The following is a 22,437-nucleotide window of genomic DNA, read 5'->3' as shown; positions in this document are numbered from 1 at the left end:
CGGATGGGCACAGGTGCAAGTCTGCTCCTATTTGGGGTGGCTTGGCGAGTCCATCTCATGGCAGACACTGTCAGTGCCCATCCTCATCCTTGGCACTCGTTCCTGGCACAACTTCCATCTATTGACCAGGGCTTTGGAGTGGCTCAGCTCCCATGGAAGTGCAGCCCTCGGCCAGTGACTGAGAGGAGGCTGTGGTTCCCTCGCACCTCAGTTAGGGTAATCAGGGGGGCGTGTTCTCCACTGTCTGCCCTTCCTTGTGCAGTGAAGCTCCAGTCACCCTGACCACAGTGGGTAACTGGCCTCACCACACAGCCCTTATTGTCTGACTCCCTCCTCTGCCTCCCTCTTCAGGGTGCTTCCTGGCATCATCCCCCAAAGGGAGCATAGGCCCTGAACTCCTTGTCTCAGGGTCACCTTCTGGGGGAGCCCTGTCTGAGACACGCATCTTGGCCGCAGGAGCTCCTCTGGTACAGATCCAAGAAGGAAACTGGCTCCTCAAACTGTGGAACAGGCTGCAGATCTGGGCCCCTGGATGCAGAAGCTTTTGGGCTTTAAGGTCAGGTTTTTTGTTAAACTTGAAACTCCTATCTGGAATCTCTGTACTACACCAGAGGCAGGGTTAGGGTGGGGGGAATGATAGATAGAGGGAATATAAAAAACTTCCCTCTGGAGAGCACTTATTCTGATGTCTTGAGGCATGATAAACAGCAGGTCTTATATGGAGGTTCTCCAGGGAATAGAATTGCCAGGAAACTACTGACAAAGATCCAAACCACTGGGCACCAACACTTAAAATACATGGGGTATTTTGTGATAAATTAGAGTACTTAATTGACTATTTTATCCGGATTGATTTGCTGAATACGTGGTAAAGACTAGTTCTTTAAGCTAGGGCATGTGATAAATCCAAATAGCAGTACCTCATGGCTTACTACGTTTTTGAACTTCTACTTTTCACAGAAAAAAACTACTACAAAATTTCAAATAGTGAACACATAAGTACTGCATACAAATTGTGACCGCTGGCAAAATCATCTCAGAGGAACACATAAATAAAAATTATTTTCCATCTAACAAAATAAGTTAAAAAACATAGACAGTGGATGGAGTGAACCAAGTAATAGATAAGTAAGACAAAGAGGAGCATACAGCAGGCTACAGGTGTCTGTCCTCCATGGGTTAATGTTAGGAATGTAAGTCACGTGCATGCTCTCTGACATCACTGTTTGGGGCTCTTCATAAGGCCAAATTTCCTACTGTTTGCTACAAAGTTCATTCCCCAAGCTCCTTCTGTATTGCACTGGGTTCAGGATATGAGCCACAGAGACAGGAGATCAATGCATGTCACCTCTTGCTCTGTGGATGTCTATAAGGGACTGGAGTCTCTGAATTCTGCATCTTGAATTTTAGAAAGGGACCTAATTTGCATCATAATAATGGTAGGTTATATCTATTCAATCTGTGCCTCAGAAGCAGAACTGGATACCAGGATTCCAGTGTAAGCCCTTCAGCTGGAAGAGGAGGGGGGCAGGTCCCAAAAAGCACCAACAGACAAGCAGAAAAATGAGCTGGGGAAGAGGGGCAGCTGATCAAGGTATCATCAAGCAGGGTCCTGGATAGGCACCTAGAGCTTATTCCTGCTCCGGCCAAGTCTTGGGAGAGGGTGGAACCTGTGCTTCATACAGCCCAACTGGGGCGTGAGGGAGCGGAGCTATTTACCAATCAACCCCACTCCACCTGAGGGCTACTTCTGGGCTGTCCTGCATTCTGGTAGAATGGGCTCAGAGTTGCGGGGACTGGGAGTTGGGAGGTGGGCAGGCACACAAGTTGCAAGTGTAAGGGGGTAGAGGTAGGGTATCATCTATGCAGTGCCAGACACTCTGTCAAGAGCTTGGCACACCTGCCTTCATGTATTCCTCAGAGCAAGCTGATGAGGCAGGCAGGTGCTGAATCTATCTCCAGGGACAGAGGAGGAAACTGAGGCAAGGCAAGGCAAAGCAACTTGCCTGTGGCTACGCAGCTAATCAGTGCAAGAGCCAGGACAGGAACTCATTTGGATTTCATTCCCAGAGCGTGCTCTAACCCATGTTCATGCTATGTATCCAGCTCAGGGGTCCTGGGGAATTAATCTCCCAGCAAGGACCTAATGGTTAAACCTGGGCCTTCTGAAGGGAGTCCCAGGAGCAAGGAGGGGAGGGAATAACTTAGGATCTATTGAAACATAATAATTTACTCTCTTTGTGCTAATCCTCTCTGGACGCCAGTTTTAGCTCTGTGTTGACACTGACAAATTAAGGACATGCTCAGCACTTTTCCAAGAGTAAACAGCAAATTCCACAAGCTCTTCTAATCATTCTCCTCTTGCAGGGTGAAATCCCTTAACTAAACACGTCTGCCCAGCGAATGAACCGCTGCTGGGACCTTGCTGATCAGATCATGCAGGTTCCTTTAAATTTCAACCCCCCTCCCTCACAGTAGCCTGCCTCCCAGCGCCCTGGGTCTGGCCAAATGCCAGCTACACAGAGGCCTCCCTTATGTCCCGTCTGGCTGCTCACAGGGACGGCGCTGTCTCTGAATGGATCTGGCTCTGGTCCCATGACAGGTGTTTGTAACAGGTTAATCACAGGTGAGCTGCCCTTGGAGGGCTGTAGGATGGGGAGAAGGTGAAGATTAAAACCCTACCATTTACTGAGCACCTACTGTGCACTTCCACTGGACAGATATGGAAAGTGAGGCCAGACGTTCTGTGACTTGGTCCAAAGCAAAGCCTGTGGGTGACATACCAGTGTTCTCACTCCTAATCTCGGTGTCCTTCCTCCTCAGCAAACATCCCGTTCTCCCCTGGCAATGTCTTCCCTGCATCTTGTTTGAACTGCTAAATCCAGGCTAGCCCTGAAGAGGACAGAGTAAGGGAACATCACCCCTTTGCAGGTGACCTTTTTTCCTGACCATCTCTGCTTCTTGATTTCAAGCTGACAACATGGAAAAAAAAAAAAAGGAAGAAAAGGTGCTGAATCAGAACCCATCTGAAGGCCTTCTAGGGCAGTCCCTTGTCACAAGTGGCTATTTAAATATATGTTCATTAACATGAAATAAAACAAAGAATAAGTCCCTCAGTCATGCTAACCACACTTCAAGTGCTCAACAACCACACAAGGGTCAGCAGCTGCCCCTACTGGACCGCATAGACAGAGAACATTTCCACCAGCATGGAAAGTTCTATTAGATAGGGCTGGTCTGTAAAAGCTGACTTGAATTTCAGAGCCATAAAAGCAAGGAGACAGACTTGGAGAGACAAAAGTCACCCCTGGGGTGGAGGTAGACCGTGAGCTTTGACACACAAAGCCGCCTCTTCAGGGGTTGGCGTGATGTGTGGGTAGTGGAAAGGGCCTTCTCCACCTCCCGCTGGTACCCTGGCCCTTCTTCCCCCGAATAACTGGCCGTTGCATCAAATAGTTTATTCTCTGGCTCTTAACGAAAGCAGTCTGGGCCCCGGGGAGAGGAGCACATCAGAGGAACTACTCCAGATATTAAAATTAAATGGCAGAGAGAACTAGAAGCTCAAGCCACAAGGAAATGACATCCTTTGGAAAGGCTCCTTCCAGATGGCTTCCTCCTCCAAGACTGACAGGGGAACCAAAGTCTGAGAGGAGTAAGGGAGCCCTTCCCATCCGGGATGTGGGCTCTCCCCAGAAAGGACCCCCACCCAGCCTTTCCAAGAACATATCCCAATTAGCCTTTGCTTACACTCTGGGTGGAGGGGGTTTCTTGGGGATTGGGGTCTGAGAGCACAGACTCCTCCTTTGGGAGCTGCCCTGCCCTCTGTACCTCCAGAAGCTTGGTGTTTTAATCATGCTGGACTGGTTAGGACCTGACCCAGGAGAGGTCAACCCATAAGCCTGCTGGTAACCCATGGTCAGGCAGGAAAAAAATGAGGGACAAAGAGGCCAGTATGGGAACAGAGATGGTGTGGCAAGGGAGGGTGGGATGGAGATATCTAGTCATACTGACACTCAAGTTGGCTGGGAGCACTGGGAATACAGCAACATCAAGGCAATATGGAACAGACCTAGAAAAACCACAATTCCAGAGGGAGGCTGGTATTTGAATAGTCCCCCCTTCCTCACATCCCATCACTTTTCAACACCTCTATCCCCAGGGCCTTGACCAATGCCAACTGGTTTCCTCTGCCACTTTGTGGAGAGCAATGATGTCTTAATAGAACCATGAGACAAAAATGAGCAAACTCTTGAGTTTAAAAAGCAGATTGATCTGGGAATAAGAATTTGGAGGCAGGCTCACAGAGCAGGTTCCCCTAAATTCCCAGACCAGATTTAAAAGTCCCTGGGCTACATGAGGAGGAAAGAAATATAATCAGGAGCTGGGGGCTTGGGAAGACCCCCACATTCAGGATCCAGCCCCAGACACCATCATACAAGGATGCCACAGGGATTGACATTAATGGTCCTCACTGCCAGTCCTGGAGAACCTCCACATTGTGGAAGCCCCAGCTTGATGACCCAGCACAAAAATACTGCCTGTACTTCTGAAATATCGCATCCTGTGTACAGCCCACCTCTTCTGAATACACATGAGCCCCTAAAATAGGCACTGGATATTGGGGAGCAGTAAAGATGGAGATGTAGATGAGGGAGTCCCCACCACTGGACAAAGTGGGCCTCAGGCAAATGGCCAGGGGACCTCCTAGTGACCAATGCATTGGGTTTGCTGCCTTGGAAAGCTTCCTGTAGCCCAGATGGTGGTTGCCCGAACACTCCACAGAGAATGAAGTCCCTTCTGTGTGCACAGAGTTGACGCCCAAGTTTCCTGTGGGGCTTCTCCAAGCATATCCATGTTTTAGCATATGAAGATGGACATCAGAAACATTCTCACTGCTGTTTCTTTCCTGGGCTGGTCCATGAATGGGTCTGAGTTGCTGGACCAGTTAAAGAGCCCAACTGCCTGCCGGACTCACTTAGCAGGAATTTGCCTTCATAAGGGCTATTCCTTCATTTCCAGGAGTGCTATACTTTATACTACCTCACACACGCATATAGAAATACCTGTCTGCCAGAAGAGAGAAATTACATTAAAAATGTGAGGGGTGCCTGGGTGGCGCAGTCGGTTAAGCGTCCGACTTCAGCCAGGTCACGATCTTGCGGTCTGTGAGTTAGAGCCCCGTGTCGGGCTCTGGGCTGATGGCTCAGAGCCTGGAGCCTGTTTCTGATTCTGTGTCTCCCTCTCTCTCTGCCCTTCCCCCGTTCATGCTCTGTCTCTCTCTGTCCCAAAAATAAATAAACGTTGAAAAAAAAATTTTTTTTTAAATGTGAAAAGAAGGCTTGAACTTAGGAAGACTACTTTTGAAAGCTGACAAGGTACATGGAGGGTATTTATTTCTGCAATGGAAGTTAACTTACTAAGGACAGATTTGTTTCGAGAAAGAATTTCAAATATTGATTATTTAAAGCTTCTTTTACTAGACAAGAAAATGTATACCTTGGCTTACAATCTCCAAGATTCAACTACCTACCAACAGGAGAATTAGCAAATTTTACAAGATATTTATAAATCACAAACAACCATGATCCTAGAAAATTATTCACTGGCTTCTCTATTTAGGGCAGGCTCCATGAGTTTATAGGGTGCAACTTTCCTCACTGACAGAGAATCTTGCTTTTAGTGTCTCAATACTAGAACAGATTGGCTACAAAAGCAGGTCCTAAGACAAGTGTGTTTTCTTGGGGATATTCACTGTTGACAAAGTTATTACACCAATAATGAATTTCCACACTGGTAAGGAACCCATACATGAAGAACAGTCAGAAGGAATAGAAATATTTCTTGCAGGGCAATCCCAGGATTTAGCGTTTTTGAAATCCACAAAACCAGAAAGATCCAAGGAAATATTGAACCTAAAGCATTTGGAAAATTTAATCAGAAATGGCTATCTGGGAGCACCTGGGTGGCTTTAATTGGTTGAGCGTCCAACTCTTGATTTTGGTTCAGGTCATGGCCTCACGGTTGTGAGATGAAGCCCCGCATCGGGCTCTGAACTGGCTATGGAGCCTGCTTAAGATTCTCTCTCTCCCTCTCCCTCTACCCCTCTGCTCCCTTCTGTCTCTCTCTCAAAAAAAAAAAAAAAAAAAAAAAGGAAAACGGCTGTTTGATTTCCATGAAGCTCACACAAAAGAGGAAATTATCTGCGTGAAAGAAAAGAAAAAGAGAAGCACGTTGTGATAGCTAAGATTTAAAAGATTGTTTTGGGGTGTCCTCAGAACCATCCATTTCCACAGACCAGGAACCAACTGTGGCTGAAGGCTACGGGCTTTATGGGGCCCCACACGTAAAGCAAACCCATGGGGCCCAAGTGGAATGGGGAAGTTTGAGTTTGAGCACAAATGCAAAGTTCAGTCAGGTTTCAGATTAAGATCTGAAAGGACTGGGTTCCCTGGTCTAAATCCAAAATGACAGTCAGTGAATCCCAATGAAAGGACGGGCCCATGGCCCTCAACCTGAGGTAGGCTGAGGTGACAGGGCACACCTCTGGGACCCTCACCTCACTGGATGGGCAGACATTGCTCTTCAGGTGCTTACAGGCATCTGAGTGATGTTCAGTCCCCCACACCCCTTCTCGACCTTCCTCCCCAGGCTTCCTCCTCAGTATTCTCAGGATACCTGGAACTCTGGGACCCCTGTCCAAATGGCCCTGAGCCTTTCTCTCTGGCCTGCCAGGGTCTTTGTCAGCTGACTAGAGTGCAGACCACACTGGGTCCTCTCTGGCCGTGCCTAACCCTACTCCCTAGGCAAGGAGGGATGACGAGATCAGGAATCTGCTTCCCCCCACTTCCAACTCTGCAGCAGAGTCACCTCGTGGCGCCTCCAGGTGCTGCTCCCCCCACAACCTTCCCTGTCCTTCATTTCTGTTCACTCCAGACCCCCTGTACTCTTGAGTCTCTACATCTTTGATCATGGATTTCCCTTTCCTCCCTGGAGTCCCTTTTCTCCCTTCGTCGGAAAATGCCAACCTACTCCAGCTCAACTGCACCTCCCGACACTGGACGTGGACTTCTCTGTGTTCCTAAAGCACGTGGCACAGAGCATGGGCAGCACTTAGCATGGCAGGGGTTGTCCATAACGGGATCCCCCCACAAGACAATGGCTCTGTTCAGGGTGAAGCTGTATCTTGGGGTTCTGGAGGGGTCCATCCCAGCGCTACTGCATACAAGGGGCTCAGAAATGCTTTCCAGATGGCTGAGAGCAGGAAATCTACACTCAGCTCCCTGCAGCTTCGACTCATGTAATCATCTGGCCACCAAAATACCACAGGTTGGCCCTGGTGGTGTTTCTCTTCATATCCAGTGATGTTCATCTAACAATTCCTGAGCATTTTAAGTGTACCAGGTACCATGGTACGAGAAGGGGATAAAAAGAATCTTGCATTCCTGTGCTGAACTGTGCAATTTTGTTGTTCAATGCACCAGACACTGTACAAAAGGCTTCTTCAAAAGGTTTACATCCTTATATTCTTGTGGGTAGGAAAACATAAAATTTGGCCCTTGACCTCAGGGAGGGCACCAGCAGGCCCGCCGTATCATGTGCCTCTGACGCATAGAAGAGGTCCTCCTCATCCAAGCCTGGCTCCACCCTGCATGACATGCATGTGTGTGTGGACACCCCCGGCAGCAAGTTCAAGCTTCTCTACCTGTGTCTCTTCCCTCCAAGTGGCAGATCTGAGGAGGAGGCCCACACAGGCTTCAGCAGCAGGCACAGGCCATTTGAGCAGAGAATGCTGAACATCCATGTGCCTAGAGCAGGGTCATGAAGGGGTGGATGCTAACCTTGGCCCCTGGACTTCTTGCTGCTGTGATTTCTACAATGCAGGGCCCAAGGCAGGAGCTAACTGTAGTATTAGATAGGGTGTCAAGGGTGACAAAGTGCTAACCTGCAGGCCTGTGTCCACTCTTGCAAGGGAGTGTGTAAGGGGGATTTATCTGTTTTTGTCCTGTTTTGTCTTCATGCCCTCCCTGGGAATTGTATGATCATGGAGACAGAGGCCTTATGGGTAACCCCTGGCTCATGAAGAACAAGGTAAATGCACTCTGCTCTGCCTTTAGTTGGATTCAGAGGACCTATGGGGGGAGATGGGGAGAAGGACTCTGACAGCTGCAGGCGATGACACTGACCTGGGAGGATGGACACTCGCACTGTTTGTGCCAAGAGTGGAAATCTCATGCCTCAGACTTTGAGGCATCTGGGTGTTAATGGCTACAGGGGAATTCTGCATCGAACTCAGTGACTGGGGATCCTCAGCCTTGAGACAGGAGAGCCTCCTTGGTGCCTAAGGAGGCACCTGGCATCCATTTTAATTGCTCTGTGCATTTGACTCTTCTGAAAGGTAGGGAGGATTGCAAAGAGTCTACTTTCTCTGGTATTTTTAGAGAATGTCTTTGCTAAAAAAAGACTTCTCATAACTTTTCTTCAAGAAAAGGGTTCTGGGGGGGGTGCAAGTGGGGAAAGACCTGAAGAGTTGATTGCTTTCACCATAAAGGGAGTCAGGCTTAGGACAGCTTCTGGGTCCAGAGAGGCTAAATATCTTGTCAGAAGTCACACACAAATCAAGGACAGCAGAGCTGGGCTCCATCTGAGTCTGGAGTGGGCTCCAGAGTCCAGGGGGTGCCCACTAGCCTTCTCCAGGTGTGGACTGAAAAGTAAGGTCTTTGTTCCCTCCCCTTGAGTCATGGTGGGTTTGTAACTTGCAAGACAGTCTGGTGGAAATGGTGTGTGTGACTTCCAAGGCTAGGGCATTAAAGGCTGTGGGGTTTCCTCCTTCTCCAAGCCCTGGGCCACACAGAGCCATGCTGGGAAGGCCACACAGAGGTGCTGTGGTCAACATCCCAGCTGAGCCAGTCCTTTGGCCACCCCAGCCTGGACACCAGACATGAGAATGGAGAAACCCTCTTGGGAAGGGTCCTCCAGCACCAGGGGCTCTGGCCCCAGCCAGAAGCGTGGCTGCCAGCCATCTGAATTACTCCATCTCAGGCCCAGATCCTGTGGTACGACATTCCCTCCATGCCCTTTCTGAACTACTGACTCACAGAACGCATGAGCAACTAGGACAGTTATTGAGTATGTCACTAAATTTGGAGAATTTGTTTCACAGCAGTAATAAGCAAAATGGAATCAAGAGCATTCAGGGGGAGAATGCATAGGGACAGGAAAGCATGGTGACATACCTAGTCCAGAATTTGGCCTGTGTCTTTCTGATTCTGGGGCCACTCTTAGATAGATTTTCACACACACAGCCTCCCCAAACTCTCCAAATGGGGACAAGGAAAACCGAAGGCCTTCAATCCACTGGGTCTACTGAGGAAGAATTAGGGCGGTGGTGTCCATTAAGAACCAGAACACACTTTTATAGCTCGCCTACTATACGCCAGATGCTACGCCAGTGCCATTATATCTAATCCATTACCATTAGTTTAACAACTACTTTGTCCCTACCAGGTGCCAGAAACAGATCTGAGAATGAAGCCACGTATAAAACAAAGTCGCAGTTCTCCTGGAGCTTACGTGTGAGTGAGGTTGATGGGCAATAAACAAACAATAATAACATATTATGTCTGATAGTGATCAGTGGTATGGAGGAAAAAGAAAGCCTGGTAAGAGGAAAGACAGTGGCCTTTTAGAGAGGCTGGATAGGAAAGGGTTCCCAAGAGGGTGACATATGAGCAGAGAGAGAAGCAAGGTTAAATTGCAGAGAGCAAGTCTGGTTGCCCTCAGAGCCCACGGTTTGGGCTCTGATATCAAGGAAAGAATACATACAGTGTCTTCCAGCTTCCGAATCTGTGGCCTCCTATAGAGGGCACATTTAGAGCCAGTCCTCCACAGGCCTCAGGGGACGTGCACCATGTATGCAACTTACTGTCCACCCACCACCAGCCAGGCCTCCCCTCTGGACCTCCAGGCAGAGCCCCAAGAGGGGTACTTACGCAGAGCACGTGGAGAACCACCGCCCCCTGTCTTCGATCCTCGTTGGTGAAGATGTCATTGGGGAATTCGTGCAGGGCTAAAGAATGGAGAGAGAAAACCAGCTCAGAACAGATGACAATGTTTTCAGTGCTGGAGTTCTGGGATGGCATCACCAGCCCTCGTTTTCATGTGGAATCCATGAACTTGGATGAAAAAAAAATTACATCTTTATGTTCACACATCTCTTATCTGGAATTGAGTGTTTCCTTCAGATAAGAAGGTAGGTAGCAAACCACAGGAATGTGAGAAGCACCGGGGACTCTGCCCCCAGCAGATATTTTCATGATACATTATACTATTATAGTCAAAGAAGCTCTCACTCATCACTTCAACATCTGGGTAGTTTGTAGATGGCCCCTTGTGACTTAGAGGGTTAATGAGGAAATACAGCAGCTACCTTCATTCAAGTTTTATTTCCTAATACTCCAACAATTTCATTTCAGTATGATCAGTTTCCTTCTGTAAGCATATATATTTTATCGCATGCATTGAAAAATGTTTTCCTGAGCAGAGGTCTGTAGGTGTCACTGCATCACCAAGGGGGTCCATGACACATAGAGCATTACAGCCCCTGCTCTAAATTGGTCCTCATTCCCCGCCATGACTGCCTTGGCTTGCCAGGGCCTTGGACCGGTTACAACACTCTTCCTGCTTTCTCATTCCCTTTTCAAACTTGACCCACATTTGCCACTGCTGAACTGGACCATCAAGCACAGAGCGGCTCATGCCCCTCTCCCTGCTTCCAAAACTTCCCTGCTAGGAGATAAAAGCCCCAGTCTGTACACTGGCAGTTCCAAGCTGGTCTTGGCTGCTTCCCACATGAGCTTTCTTCTCTTCTCCCGCCTTCTTACCTTTTGAGTGAATGTACTCATTCACTCAAACAATGACTGTGCAGGTACTGCACACCAGGCTGTGCACAACAATTCGACAGCCAGCTTTGTCACATGGGCTCTCATACTCCCACCAGACAGGATAGGCTGCTGTTCCTTGAGCACACCTTGCGTTTGCTTTCTTTTTCTATCTTTATCTGCACAGATGATACCATTAGTCCGGGCTATCCCCACCCCCAACTGCTCACCCTCTCTCCATCCTCTCATAAAATCCAATCAGCATCATGGCCAGGGCCTTCATAAGCCTCTCCTCTCTGGAGGATGTTATCAGATCAGGCTCCGTGGGAAACTGTGCACACCACACTGCCCTCGGCATCATCTTCAGCAAATGCGGCTGGCTGATGCAAGTGGCCTTTCTCTCAGAGCTCCACAAGCTCTCAGTTCTTCTCTAGCTCACAGGTAGAGAAATAATCACCAATCGATGGGGAAGATGTACAATGTGACACCTGCTTGCTGCTGGTCTTATTCTGGGTTTCCCAAAAAGTAGACTGTCAGTCAAGGGTTTGGGGGTGCATAGTTTGTTTGGAGGTGACTCCTGTACACGCTGTGAATGAGGAAGGTGATGAGACCAGGGAAGGAGGGGAGCCCAAAATGGTGACATTAATGAGCAAGTGGTGACTGCTCAGGACACCTGGGACCCAGTCCTGCTGTAGACCTGGCTTGTTGAGACTGTGGCTTGTTGGCCAGGGGGTTTGCCCAAGACACAAGCCTTTAACTATCCCTTGAAAAAGTTCTCTCTGCTTCTAGGGTAGCACTGGATAAGCACATCGTGCAACTCTTGGCCAGTTGTCCAATCCTTCATGTGATGAAATGGGGGAGGCGAGGAAAGACAGGGATGTCATGATCCCCCTAAGTGATTTTCTAAACTAAAGCTGTTCCAAACAGGCTGCACTGAGTCCTCCTGATCAATGAATGGGAAAATGAGAGCAAGCCTGGAGGATTTCACCTTGAAGATCAAATGACACTACAATCTGGAAATTACCATGAGGGGACAAGGGTTCACAGATTAAGCCTGAAGTTCATCCATCTGGCCCTGGGCATTGCAAAGCCTCTAGCCACCCTACTGAGAGGCCTCTGTTCTAGCATCTTCCCTCTACAGGCCTAATGCCCCTGGCTAGCATGCTCTTGTCCAGTGAGCAGAGCTGGAGGAAGCCCTCTAGCCTGATGAGAAATGCCTCTACTTCCTGAAACCTCTCTGCTGGCAACAGTGCCCACACAGGCTGGGCCTGGAGAGACCTGGCTTTTGCAGTCCCAAGTCATTTTTTTTAATGTTTATTTATTTATTTTGAGAGAGAGAGAGAGAGAGAGACAGAGAGACAGAGAGAGACAGAGACAGAGAGATGGAGAGGAAGGGGCAGAGAGAGGGAAAGAGAATTCAAAGCAGGCTCTGCATGGTCAGTGTGGAGCCCATGTGGGGTTTGATACCATGAACCCCGAGACCATGACCTGAGTTGAAATCAAGAGCCGGACACTTAACCAACAGAGTTGTCCAGGCATCCCAGCCCCCAGTCATTTCTTGTCTGTCCTTCCTTCCCCACCCTCTGGCTCTCCCTGTGCACATAAGATGTCTTACACTCTTAAGAGATGCTTTCTAATGCTTTTCTCTTTTGAACTGAACTTTCAATGCAAGTGAATAAATTATAGTCCAAATAACCATCCCAAGGCTTTCACATTTCCGTCCCCTCCCCTCCCCATGTTGTTCAGTATGGATTGGAAATCATGAGAAATGTCCTTTTCTGTCCACCTCCTAAACCTAGGAAATTGACAACTTCCACAGGCCACCACTGGTGGGTAGGGGCACAAAGTTAAGGAGAGGAAAGGCCCTGTAGGGCAGGCCTCTCCCACACCCCTCTCAGCACCCAGGGCCAGAGACTTTCCAGCACTGACTGATCCCCATGTTTACCTGGACTTGCCCAGACATTGTGTCCCAATCTCTGGTTCTGAAGAAACAACAACTACCTTCGCATCTGATGTTCCTTTGTTTTGTACAGACATTTAAGTGCCCTTGGGAGGTGGGGCTTGGGATGGGCTGGCTGGTGATGGACTGAGATGGGCTGATGAAGGCTCTGGTGGGCAGTGGCCATGACAAACCTGGGCAGAATGACACATTCACTGAGCACCTGCTCCTGGCAAGACCTATGCCTTGTACTTTACACCCACTATCCACTTTTGTCCTCCCAGAAAGCTATTATTGCCATTTTATAGACAAGGAACCCAAGGGACAGAGGATTAGATTCCAACTCGAAGACCCACAGCTGGAAAGCTGCAGAGCAGGGCCACCCACACAGCAAATGCAGGCCTGGTAACACCCCTTTCTGCTGTTATCCAGCTACTGGCATCTATTTGCAATCTCACTCTGCTAGGTGGCCTCTTCCTTCATGGGACTTCCTCCAAGTAGGGGGTCTGACCAGATCCATATTCTGCCACCACACACCAGAGGGAAAAGCTAGGCTGCTTTTTTTTCCTTTACATTTCTCTATGTCGTTGCAATGGGGCTTTTCCACACTGGCCAGTTCAGGGTTTAAATGTGCCATCCTATTGCCCTTCTGCCCCCAGAGGACGAGAGACAGGACTAGTATGCTAAGTTACTGTATGGATCACAACAGCCATTACCCTTGAGAAACTTTAGCCACCTGTGATGGGTGCCTTGTAAAGCAATCATGCATAGGGACCACTTATCATCAGTGAGGAGTAGAGGTGGGTACAGACGTGGGACTGAGGGGTGTTCCATCACTGACATGTTGAAGCCAGCTACTTCTTTACTTCCTGCCCTTCAGGCTTCCTATATGAGGAGTAATGTGGTTTTGAGCAAAAATGGGGCTAAGGGCAGCATGTGAGGGAGTGAAGGCACTGGAGAGTTCCCACCAGTCTGCATCTACAAGGTGTCCACACTTGTGCCAGCTCTGGCCTCCCTGCTTCTCTGCTGCTTTATCCATGAGCTAACCCAGGGCCCACAGTATGACTCGATCAGGGGTACCATGTCAGTAAGTGATACACTGTGTTTTGAGTCCTGGCATTTTCCTTGGCACTCAACAAACAGCAAGTGGATGTGTAATGACCACGAATGAATGGACCCACTAGGCTTCATGTTTTGGTTGGGGAAGGGTCTTGGCAGAAGTCTAGATGCCCAGTCAACCCTGGGACCTGGAGACCGCGCTGGACGCTGTGTCCTTGGATAAGGTGACCCACAGAGCCCAGTGCTGGTTCAGGAAGGGCTGAGGCGCTGTCCGAAGTCCTGGCCAAGCAGGCCACTGTCAGACTTCCTCATGAATCTGGATGTGGCTGGCTGGTCAGCGGCAGAAATAAGGATGGGTGTGATGAGAGGCAGTGGGAAAGGCAGAAAAGAGTCAATTCAAACAACAAACAACAAAAAACAACAAAATTCTTAATTGGTGGTTCACAGCAATGTGGAAAAAATAAGCAGGGTAAGTATTCTCCCAGGAAGCTTCTCCTGACGTGGATCCCTCTCTGGCTATTTATTCACTATTGTGCATCCATGAAAACATGTACTGGGCTGGTGATGAGATATAATAGTGATTTCAAAGAGCTAGCACACATTTTTTTTAAGTAGCAGTGATTTCAAAGAGCTAACACACACCCAACACAGCCCAACACAGGGCTTGAACTCAAAACTGTGAGATCAAGACCTGAGCTGAGATCAAGAGTCAGATGCTTAACTGACTGAGCCACCTAGGCACCCCAAGCTCGTGCACAATTTGCAAAGAATACATAGATTTTATTTTACTCTTATAGCTGCATTGTCTTTTGACAAAAGACACAAGAAAAGATTTCTTTGAAAATCTGAGCTGGAAGCACAGGATCTCCTCTTTACCTCCACGCAATGAGCCTTCCTTCATAGTCACGTATGCCTATATCTGAGGCTGTCTCAGGAGCCGACCCTGAGACAAAGATCTGAATGCCAGCAGTTTATTTGGGAGGTGATCCCATGATGGGACAGGAGGGAGATAAGTCAGAGAAGGGGCTGATAAAGTAGGCTCAGACTTGCTGGGGCCCCTCTGAGAGATAGTGTAGAATATGCCTCAGCATTGTCCATGGATGGTCATCCATCACTGTTGAAGGCTGTCCTAAACACTTTAGGGCTGAACCTTAACTCTTCTCAGCTCTACACTGGCCAAGTCAGTGTGTTCATGGTACCAGAGAAGGCCCTAGACAGAGTCACATGTGCATCAAGAAACCATCTGCATGTGTGGTGTGGTGATGCCCAGTGTCTGCTCCAGCCTGAACGTCCCATCCCTATGATCCTCCAAGCATCTCTTGTGTAGAAACTAGAAAAGAAGAGGGAGTCTGCAAGAGTAGGAATGAGAGACCATGACTTGCTCATGCGTCACTGGCATCAGCACACAGCAGTGGGGTGTCAGGTGGAGGTAGCAGAAGAGAGGCTCTGTGCAATAGGCATAAAGGCCCAGATAGACTATTCTGGGACTTGCATTCTGAATCCAGCATGGTAAGGCCCAAACGTTAAGATTTCAACTATAGTTACCTGCATTGTAACATGTTCTTGTATTAAGCATTGATTCCACCATGTTAGAGGCTTCTTTGTTTCATTTGCAAAGGACATTACCAGATGACCTTGCCTGTAGAGAACATGACTCAGGGACAGCCCTGTCACCAGACCCACTAAGGCAGCAGCTTTGTTTGAGGGAAGCTCTTAATGTTTACTAACAATCTCATCAGCCTCTACTTATGCACTATATACACACTGTTATTTCACAAAGTGTTGCATGCTGTGGTTCTAAAGCAGTTTGGTATGACTATTTTAATGTTAATAAGGAAGGGGTCAGCCTGGGGACAAGGAAAGGATCCTCAGTTGGGCATTTGGAAATGAATGGGTCAGTCCCAACACTCTTCACAGTGTGGCTTTTGGCGGTGTGTGTTTTAGTCTTTCTGGGCCTCGATTTGCCTATTGGCCATCTGAACAATGGCCTGCAATTCCTCTTCATTGTTCCCTCCATATTAAGCTCAGAGTATGGTTAGTGCACATAGAAGGTATCTTAATAAGTGTTAGCAGGATGAAGAATGCCAAAGAAAGCAGACCCTAGGCACTGACTGGGATGGAGCACATCAGCCTTGTCCAGCTGGCCCAATGGGTTAAGAAAAGATCACCCAGCAGCAGCTGAGCTGGCTTCCGTGAGGCTAAGCAAACTCCCCACCTGGCCGGCACAGACTCTGAGGCCCCAAACACACCTGAGAAATGGTATTTTCAGAACAGCTGAAGCTGTCCAAGACAAGACTATACAGAGACAGGGTGGCACAGTGGACTAGAAGGCTCTGCCCAGTACTTCTTGGCCTCAGTTTCCTCATCTATAAAGCAAGGTGTGGCTGCTAGTGCCTCCTGCAGAGCTAATGGCAGTGCTGATGTCATCCCATCTGTCTTCCATTTGGGTGTATTTCCTCCCACCCAAATCCAAAGAACCAAGGGCATGTCTTAGTCAAGGTGGGAACTGGAGGGTCGGCCATCTTTGGGACTCTAACATTTTCCTTGGGCTGTTGGTTAGATTTTGCATAAGGGCCCAGGGTAGAGAATCAGATCTGGGTCTGGGTTCAGATCCCACCTACATCACTCACGGGTCATCCTTTCCTCTCTCAGAGCCCCATTTCCTTCATCTGTAAAATGGGTATTTAAATGCCAGTCCTGCAGGGTGGCTGGGAAACAGTGCAGGCAACATATATGACATACCTCTCACCATCTTCCTGGGCCACCTATCGCTGTTCTTCGCAATTGTAGCAGTGATGGGATGTTGGTCTGGCCTTGGGCCAAGGACACATTTTTCCCTGGTCTTAGTAGCAAAAACCATCTAGTGCCAATTCCTGCCTGCTTTGTGCTGGCATCTGTTTCTCCAGGACAGTGTACAGTCCAAGGGAGCTTCATGAATGCATGTGCCTCTAGGTACATGCTTCCGTGTTGAGGCTCTGCTGGAGCCAAATGGCCCATGTGGTGTGCTGGGAATAGCTACGCATCCAGTGGAGGGTTCCTTCGAATACCTTCAAAATCCTCAAAGTCTCTTTCTGTTCCTCTCTTTCTCTCCCCCAGTTTTCCTTTCACTACATCTTGCCAGCCTGGGGGAGCCAGCAAAGATAAGCAGTGCTGTTCCCATAGAAACCACAGAGCCCTGACCGGAGTAGATTCCCCTTACCAAGGCAACAGCAGTCAGCCGACCTGCTTCTCCTGGCTGCTTTCCTGAGGCCCGAGTTTGATGAGTCCAAATGGAGGTTTACAAAGGATAGGGAGTATTCTCTGTTTCGTCTGGGGGAAAAGATGCAGCAGAAACATTCATGGCATCTGGAGACATACTGATATTATGTGGATCAAATGGAGCCACCAAAGAAGAAGATCCAAAACCACAGCTACCTTAACACGTCGAGTGAAAGGAATCTGGGCCGCTGCAACCATCAGAACACTGGTCTCTCATCCCAGGACTTTTTCATGACAAACTACCTATCTTGATTGGCCTCTCAAGGGATGCCTCAAGAATTTAGGGTCCTGACATCTCTCCGGGTGCTCCGTCCCATAAAGCCTATTCTGCTCCCTCTTCCCCTGGAACATTGGGAGAACACTGTCAGCCAGCTGTAGTAATAACTGGCTTCCCATGGAGCCTTCCAGACTCATTTTGTGGACCCCTTATCCTGTGCAAGTACCCAACAAGTGGTTTTCCAGCCAAACTGCAGTCACTTGCTGCCTGAGTGTACCTTTGACTCCTACACTGTGAGCTCCCTGTGGACAGGAACCCTGCATTTTTCTCTCTCTGGGACCAGCATCCACTGGGCCAGGGTCCACGAAAGAGAAAAATAAATACCAAGTGAAGACAAGTGTAAATAACATTAAAGGGACATTTCTCCCAGGGGGATGGGTTTAGTATAAACACAAGACAGAATTACTAAGAAATGACATTGGGAGAAACTGTTCAGTAAAACTCCCAGCAACTGGGAGTGGCCACTCAGGCTGTTCACAAATGCCCTGTTTCTCCTTGTTGGGGAGACCTGGAAGGAACATACTTCTAGGTTCCCTTTAAGGTAGGTGGGGCCATGCAGCTTTCTTTGGTCAATGAAATGGGAGCAAATGGCCACTGTCACACTTCCAGGCAGGCTTTAACAGCCAGTATCTGATTCACCACTTTGCATTTTCTTGCACATAAGTCAGGATGCATCTTCTATCAGTTTGTGTCCCTGAGCGACTGATATCAGAATCCCACCTTACTGCTACTCACATTTATACATGTAGTGTGAGTAAAACAATAACATGTTTATTCTCTTAGCCACTGAGATGTGGGGCTATTTGTCACCCAGCATAGCCAAGCCTGCTCTGAGTAATACAATAGCTAATATGGTGCTCGGCATCCCCACTGCATTCTCTACGTGAGGGCTCGCCTCAGCAATTTTTGGTTTCTTTGGTCTTCTCCACTAGACTGGGGGTAGGCAATTGAGGTTGGGGTAAATTTATTCTTCTCTTCTCTGTAACCCCAGTGCCTAGCTAGGTGCCTGGCACAGATCACTCATTTAATTAAGAGTGTTTGTTGATTAAATGAACACACATGTCATAACTGAAGGCCCTGGGACAAAATTATCCACAAAAGAATGTGTGTGAAAATGGATATATTCTCAACTTAACTTTCTAAATATTTAGTCTCTGGAAAAGTTTCAGAGACATTTTGGTGCCTTCCTCTTGCACTCAGTGAGGTTCAGCGAGCCACAAAAGTACAGAGGGGGTGGGATGTATATGGCAATGGGAGGTTGCAGAGTGTCCCAGAGAACTGCAAGCTGCTTTGAGGTCATCTTCGGAATCTGTGTCTCAACAACACTGGGAAATGTATTAACAAATCAATCATGTGCAAATAAACACACACTTATTTAGCCCTTAGCATGCTCTGGGCCAGGTACCATACTCAACCCTAGTTATACAAAAACACTGAGGAGTCCCAAGTTGAGTGGACCAAAGTGTAGGTTGGGGGCCAGGAAACACTCAGCTCTCTCTGCAGTCATCCCAATATTTAAGGATGGAACTAATCTTTATCAAATACTGTAAATACATATTTATCATTTTGCATAGTTTATACAATTGGAATCTTTATCCTCGATTTACAGATAAGTAAACCAAGACCAAAAGAAGGCAAGTAATCAGCTCAAGTTCACACAGACAGTACTAGAGGAATTGAGATCATGATTGGGGTCTGACTTTCTAGCATGTTGATTTTTCTGTGTTAGTAAGGGCAAATTGATCTTTTTTTCCTTGACTTTCAAGGGCACAACTTCTTCCCTTTGAAAGCCAGAAACAAAGTGTGGATTTAAAGGATTGATGCATGCATGGAAAGAAGACTGTGAACAGGTCATGGTAACCAAGAGCCTCCAAGTGGGACCATCAAATTGTCAATCAAAAAGATGCTACCAAGCAAATTTGCTGAGAAAGATTGTTTCAGCCAAGGTCTATGTGGTGATATTTGTTTACTACAGGCAGACAGGGTTTTGTAAGAGCCTGAAGGCCTAGACCTGAAGCCCTCCTTCACCACTTATGAATCCTGTGGCCTTGGGGGAAGTTCCTTGGCTTTTTCAATCTTAATTTCTTAATGTGCAAAATGGCAGGATGAAAACAATACCAGTTTATGTAATTATTATAAGGATTAATTGTGATGCTATTTACAAAACATGTAGTGCCTAGAATCAGGCAAGTAATTATCACAAATGATAGCTCCATTTACCTTATTAAATAGCAGAGAGGGAGACATATGGAAGGGGTTTTTCCCAAGATGTCAATGCCTTGCCTACACTCCAGGGGTCCTACCACTTTTATGCAAAGCAGCTACTAACACTTGCATTTCTTGGCCTGAGGACTTTTTCCAAAGCTGAGATAGGGTTCTCTGCCCAGACACTACATGCTAAAGGATTAATACTGCTCTTTCCCCCAGGCAAAGCCCTCACCAAAGTCTGATGACAGATAGGTGTATAAACACCCCAGCTCCCTCACCATCTGGGTAGGAGAACTCTCATGTGTGTCCTGCACCATTTGTTAGCATTCACAGCAGGATTAAACTCCAGTTGCTCACCGTGAAAACTGGCTTTATAACTCTCTTTTGATTGGCTGCCTTCCCTTCCCGTCTCACTTCTTGACTCTCCTCCCTGGATCATTTCCCAAATAAACTTGTACTCGAATCTGCCTAAGGACCTACTACTGATGAACCCATATTTAGACAAGGGAAGCCAAGAATTTTGCACTTTTTCACCTCTCCATTTCAACAAGGGTTAGTTTTTCCAGCAGAGGGATCATCCATATTCAAGTGAATTCCCACCCCCCACCCCCAATAATGGCAACAGTTATCAATGGTCTTATTTCTATGCATTTACATGGAAACGATGCATCCTGCTTTGTTGACAGCAGTGCAGAAACACCCAGCCCCCAAATTCAGGTTGGAAGACTGTCTGCCCCTTTTTGATGGTGCTGAAGTTGGTCCAACACACCCATGAGAAGCTCCTTGATTTCCACTTCAGAGGTCTTTTTCTCATATCCATATTGGCAGAAGATTTAAAAAAAATCATCCCACAAGCTTTTCTCCTGGAAGGGAACAGACATTCTTTGCAACTAAAGAACCCCAATCATTAGTTACCATAGACTTTTGGCCTGGGAAGGCACTGAAATGTAATTTGACGAACTGGAAACATATTTCTTTATCAATAATAAAAAGCCATGGCATCAGTGTCATTCATGTCTCCCAGCCAGTAGCTACTGTGGAAAACACAGTGATCCCGTGACTAATGTAGTGTTCTCAGGCCACAAACATGGCAACACATAGGAGGAGGCCTATCTGTAGGGACAAGAGCCTACAACCTGTATTTGTTGCTCATGTGGGATTACCATGGCTGTGTCGGTAATGAATCCTCATTAGAAGATATGGGAAATTTATGGTAAATAGCCCTGTGGTGTTCATGCCTTTCACGGAATGCTCTGTTCTTCGAAATGGCCCTTGGTGCCAATGTCAGAGAATGTGTGGATGGATGAACTGGGGTCTGACACAGGCGTTAAATGTCTCATGCTCTTATGTCTCTTTACTGATCCAGAGAAATTCAGACCAACAAGCTGATGTGCACAGAAACCCACTAAATAGCTCCTTAAGAAGATGCACATTGTTAAAAGAAATGCCCATTCCTCCTCAGCACCTTTGGAGGGGATGAGGGTGGATGAAAAAATTTTACTAGGAAAAGTGCAATTAAAACAGTTCTTTAGGGATATAATAACTTCCCATGGGAACCTACATTAGAAATTTCAGACTTCATGCATTTATTTTACAGAAGAGACTGGAGACTCCAAAATCAGTGATGTTTTTGAAAAAAAATGTTACCCCATCAAATTGCAGAGCTAGAAGTAACCTTTAGTGTTCTATTGGTCTACAGATGGAAAGGTAATAACAGAAGGATTTGGTGAGAAGCACAGTTAAAGTTTTCCTTCTGTTTTCCCTTTCAATAGCTATTTTTTTCACTTCACCAAGATGATACTCCATGATCATCAATTTCAGGGACAGAAAATAGATCTCCTCTCACGTGTTCATCAGTTGACTAGTAATGGCTGACTATTAGGCTGAGTCTTAGATGGAGTTCAGTGTGGCAGAGGATCTTGATCTATTTACAATGTCTGTCATGGTTATGGGAACAGGAGTAGGGGCATGTATGCTTCTTATTTCCCTTCACTGAAACTTTGCTGACAAAGTCCTAAAATGAAAGAATAACTAGCACTCCTTGCTCCTAGTAAAAGTGATTACTGCCATAATTTCCTTTGTTCTGCACCTCTTTTTGAGTATCACCCATTTAAATTATGTTGGGGGAATTAGAAATATCTCTTTTTTAAAGTTTGTTTTATTTATCTTGAAAGACAGAGAGAGAGAGAGAGAGAGAGAGAGAGAGAGAACGTGCAAGTGGGAGGTGGGCAGAGAGAGAAAGAGAGAATCAATCTCAAGCAGGCTCCACACCATCAGCACGGAGCTGACATGGGGCTCAACCTACAAACAGTGATATCATAACCTGAGCCAAAATCAAGAGTCAGATACTCAATTGACTGAGACACCCAGGCACCCCTAGACTTCTCAATACACTCTCCCAAAAATATCAAATATATTCAAGCAGATGTATTAGGTTGTTACACACTTTTAATATAATAGCTTAAAATCTTGTCTATAATAATGAAATAAATGTCAAAAAAAACCTCACAGTTAATTGCAGGAAGAGATGTAAATAAATAGAAAAACTACTGGCTAATTCAGCTGGTAAAATACAAGCTGTATTTACTCCTCATTTAGTACTTGGCAACTTCTACCTCTCCTTGGAAGAATAATTAAGATGTTACCTGGAAGAAATCATTCTCCCTTTTATGTTACCATATATTAAGTATTAGATACCTATGGTTTTGGTTCAAAACACTCAAGAATCTTCTAATTACATCTGAAACTCTTTTAAGGGTAGGGATCACTACCCTTGTTCGATCATTAAGTTTGTATATCCAAAGTCTAGATTCCAAATA

The 22,437-nt window shown here is 47.0% G+C and overlaps 1 protein-coding gene across 2 annotated transcripts in view; it reads right to left on the bottom strand.

Moving 5' to 3' along the window:
* The window catches only part of SLC24A3 (solute carrier family 24 member 3), a 489,601-nt gene that overhangs the window by 197,017 nt on the left and 270,147 nt on the right, over window positions 1–22,437 (bottom strand). For both annotated transcript variants that reach the window (XR_007151199.1, XM_047854362.1), the window contains exon 3: window positions 9,990–10,066. Coding sequence is in view for 1 of the 2 variants with exons in the window: in XM_047854362.1 (XP_047710318.1) it covers window positions 9,990–10,066 (77 nt within the window). In the remaining variant the exon portion in view is untranslated. The remainder of the gene's footprint in view (window positions 1–9,989; window positions 10,067–22,437) is intronic.

Source organism: Prionailurus viverrinus, chromosome A3, assembly GCF_022837055.1.
Source record: "Prionailurus viverrinus isolate Anna chromosome A3, UM_Priviv_1.0, whole genome shotgun sequence".
NCBI lineage: Eukaryota > Metazoa > Chordata > Mammalia > Carnivora > Felidae > Prionailurus > Prionailurus viverrinus.
The sequence above is the reverse complement of the archived record's forward strand: the minus strand, read 5'-3'. Positions and strand labels throughout refer to the sequence as shown.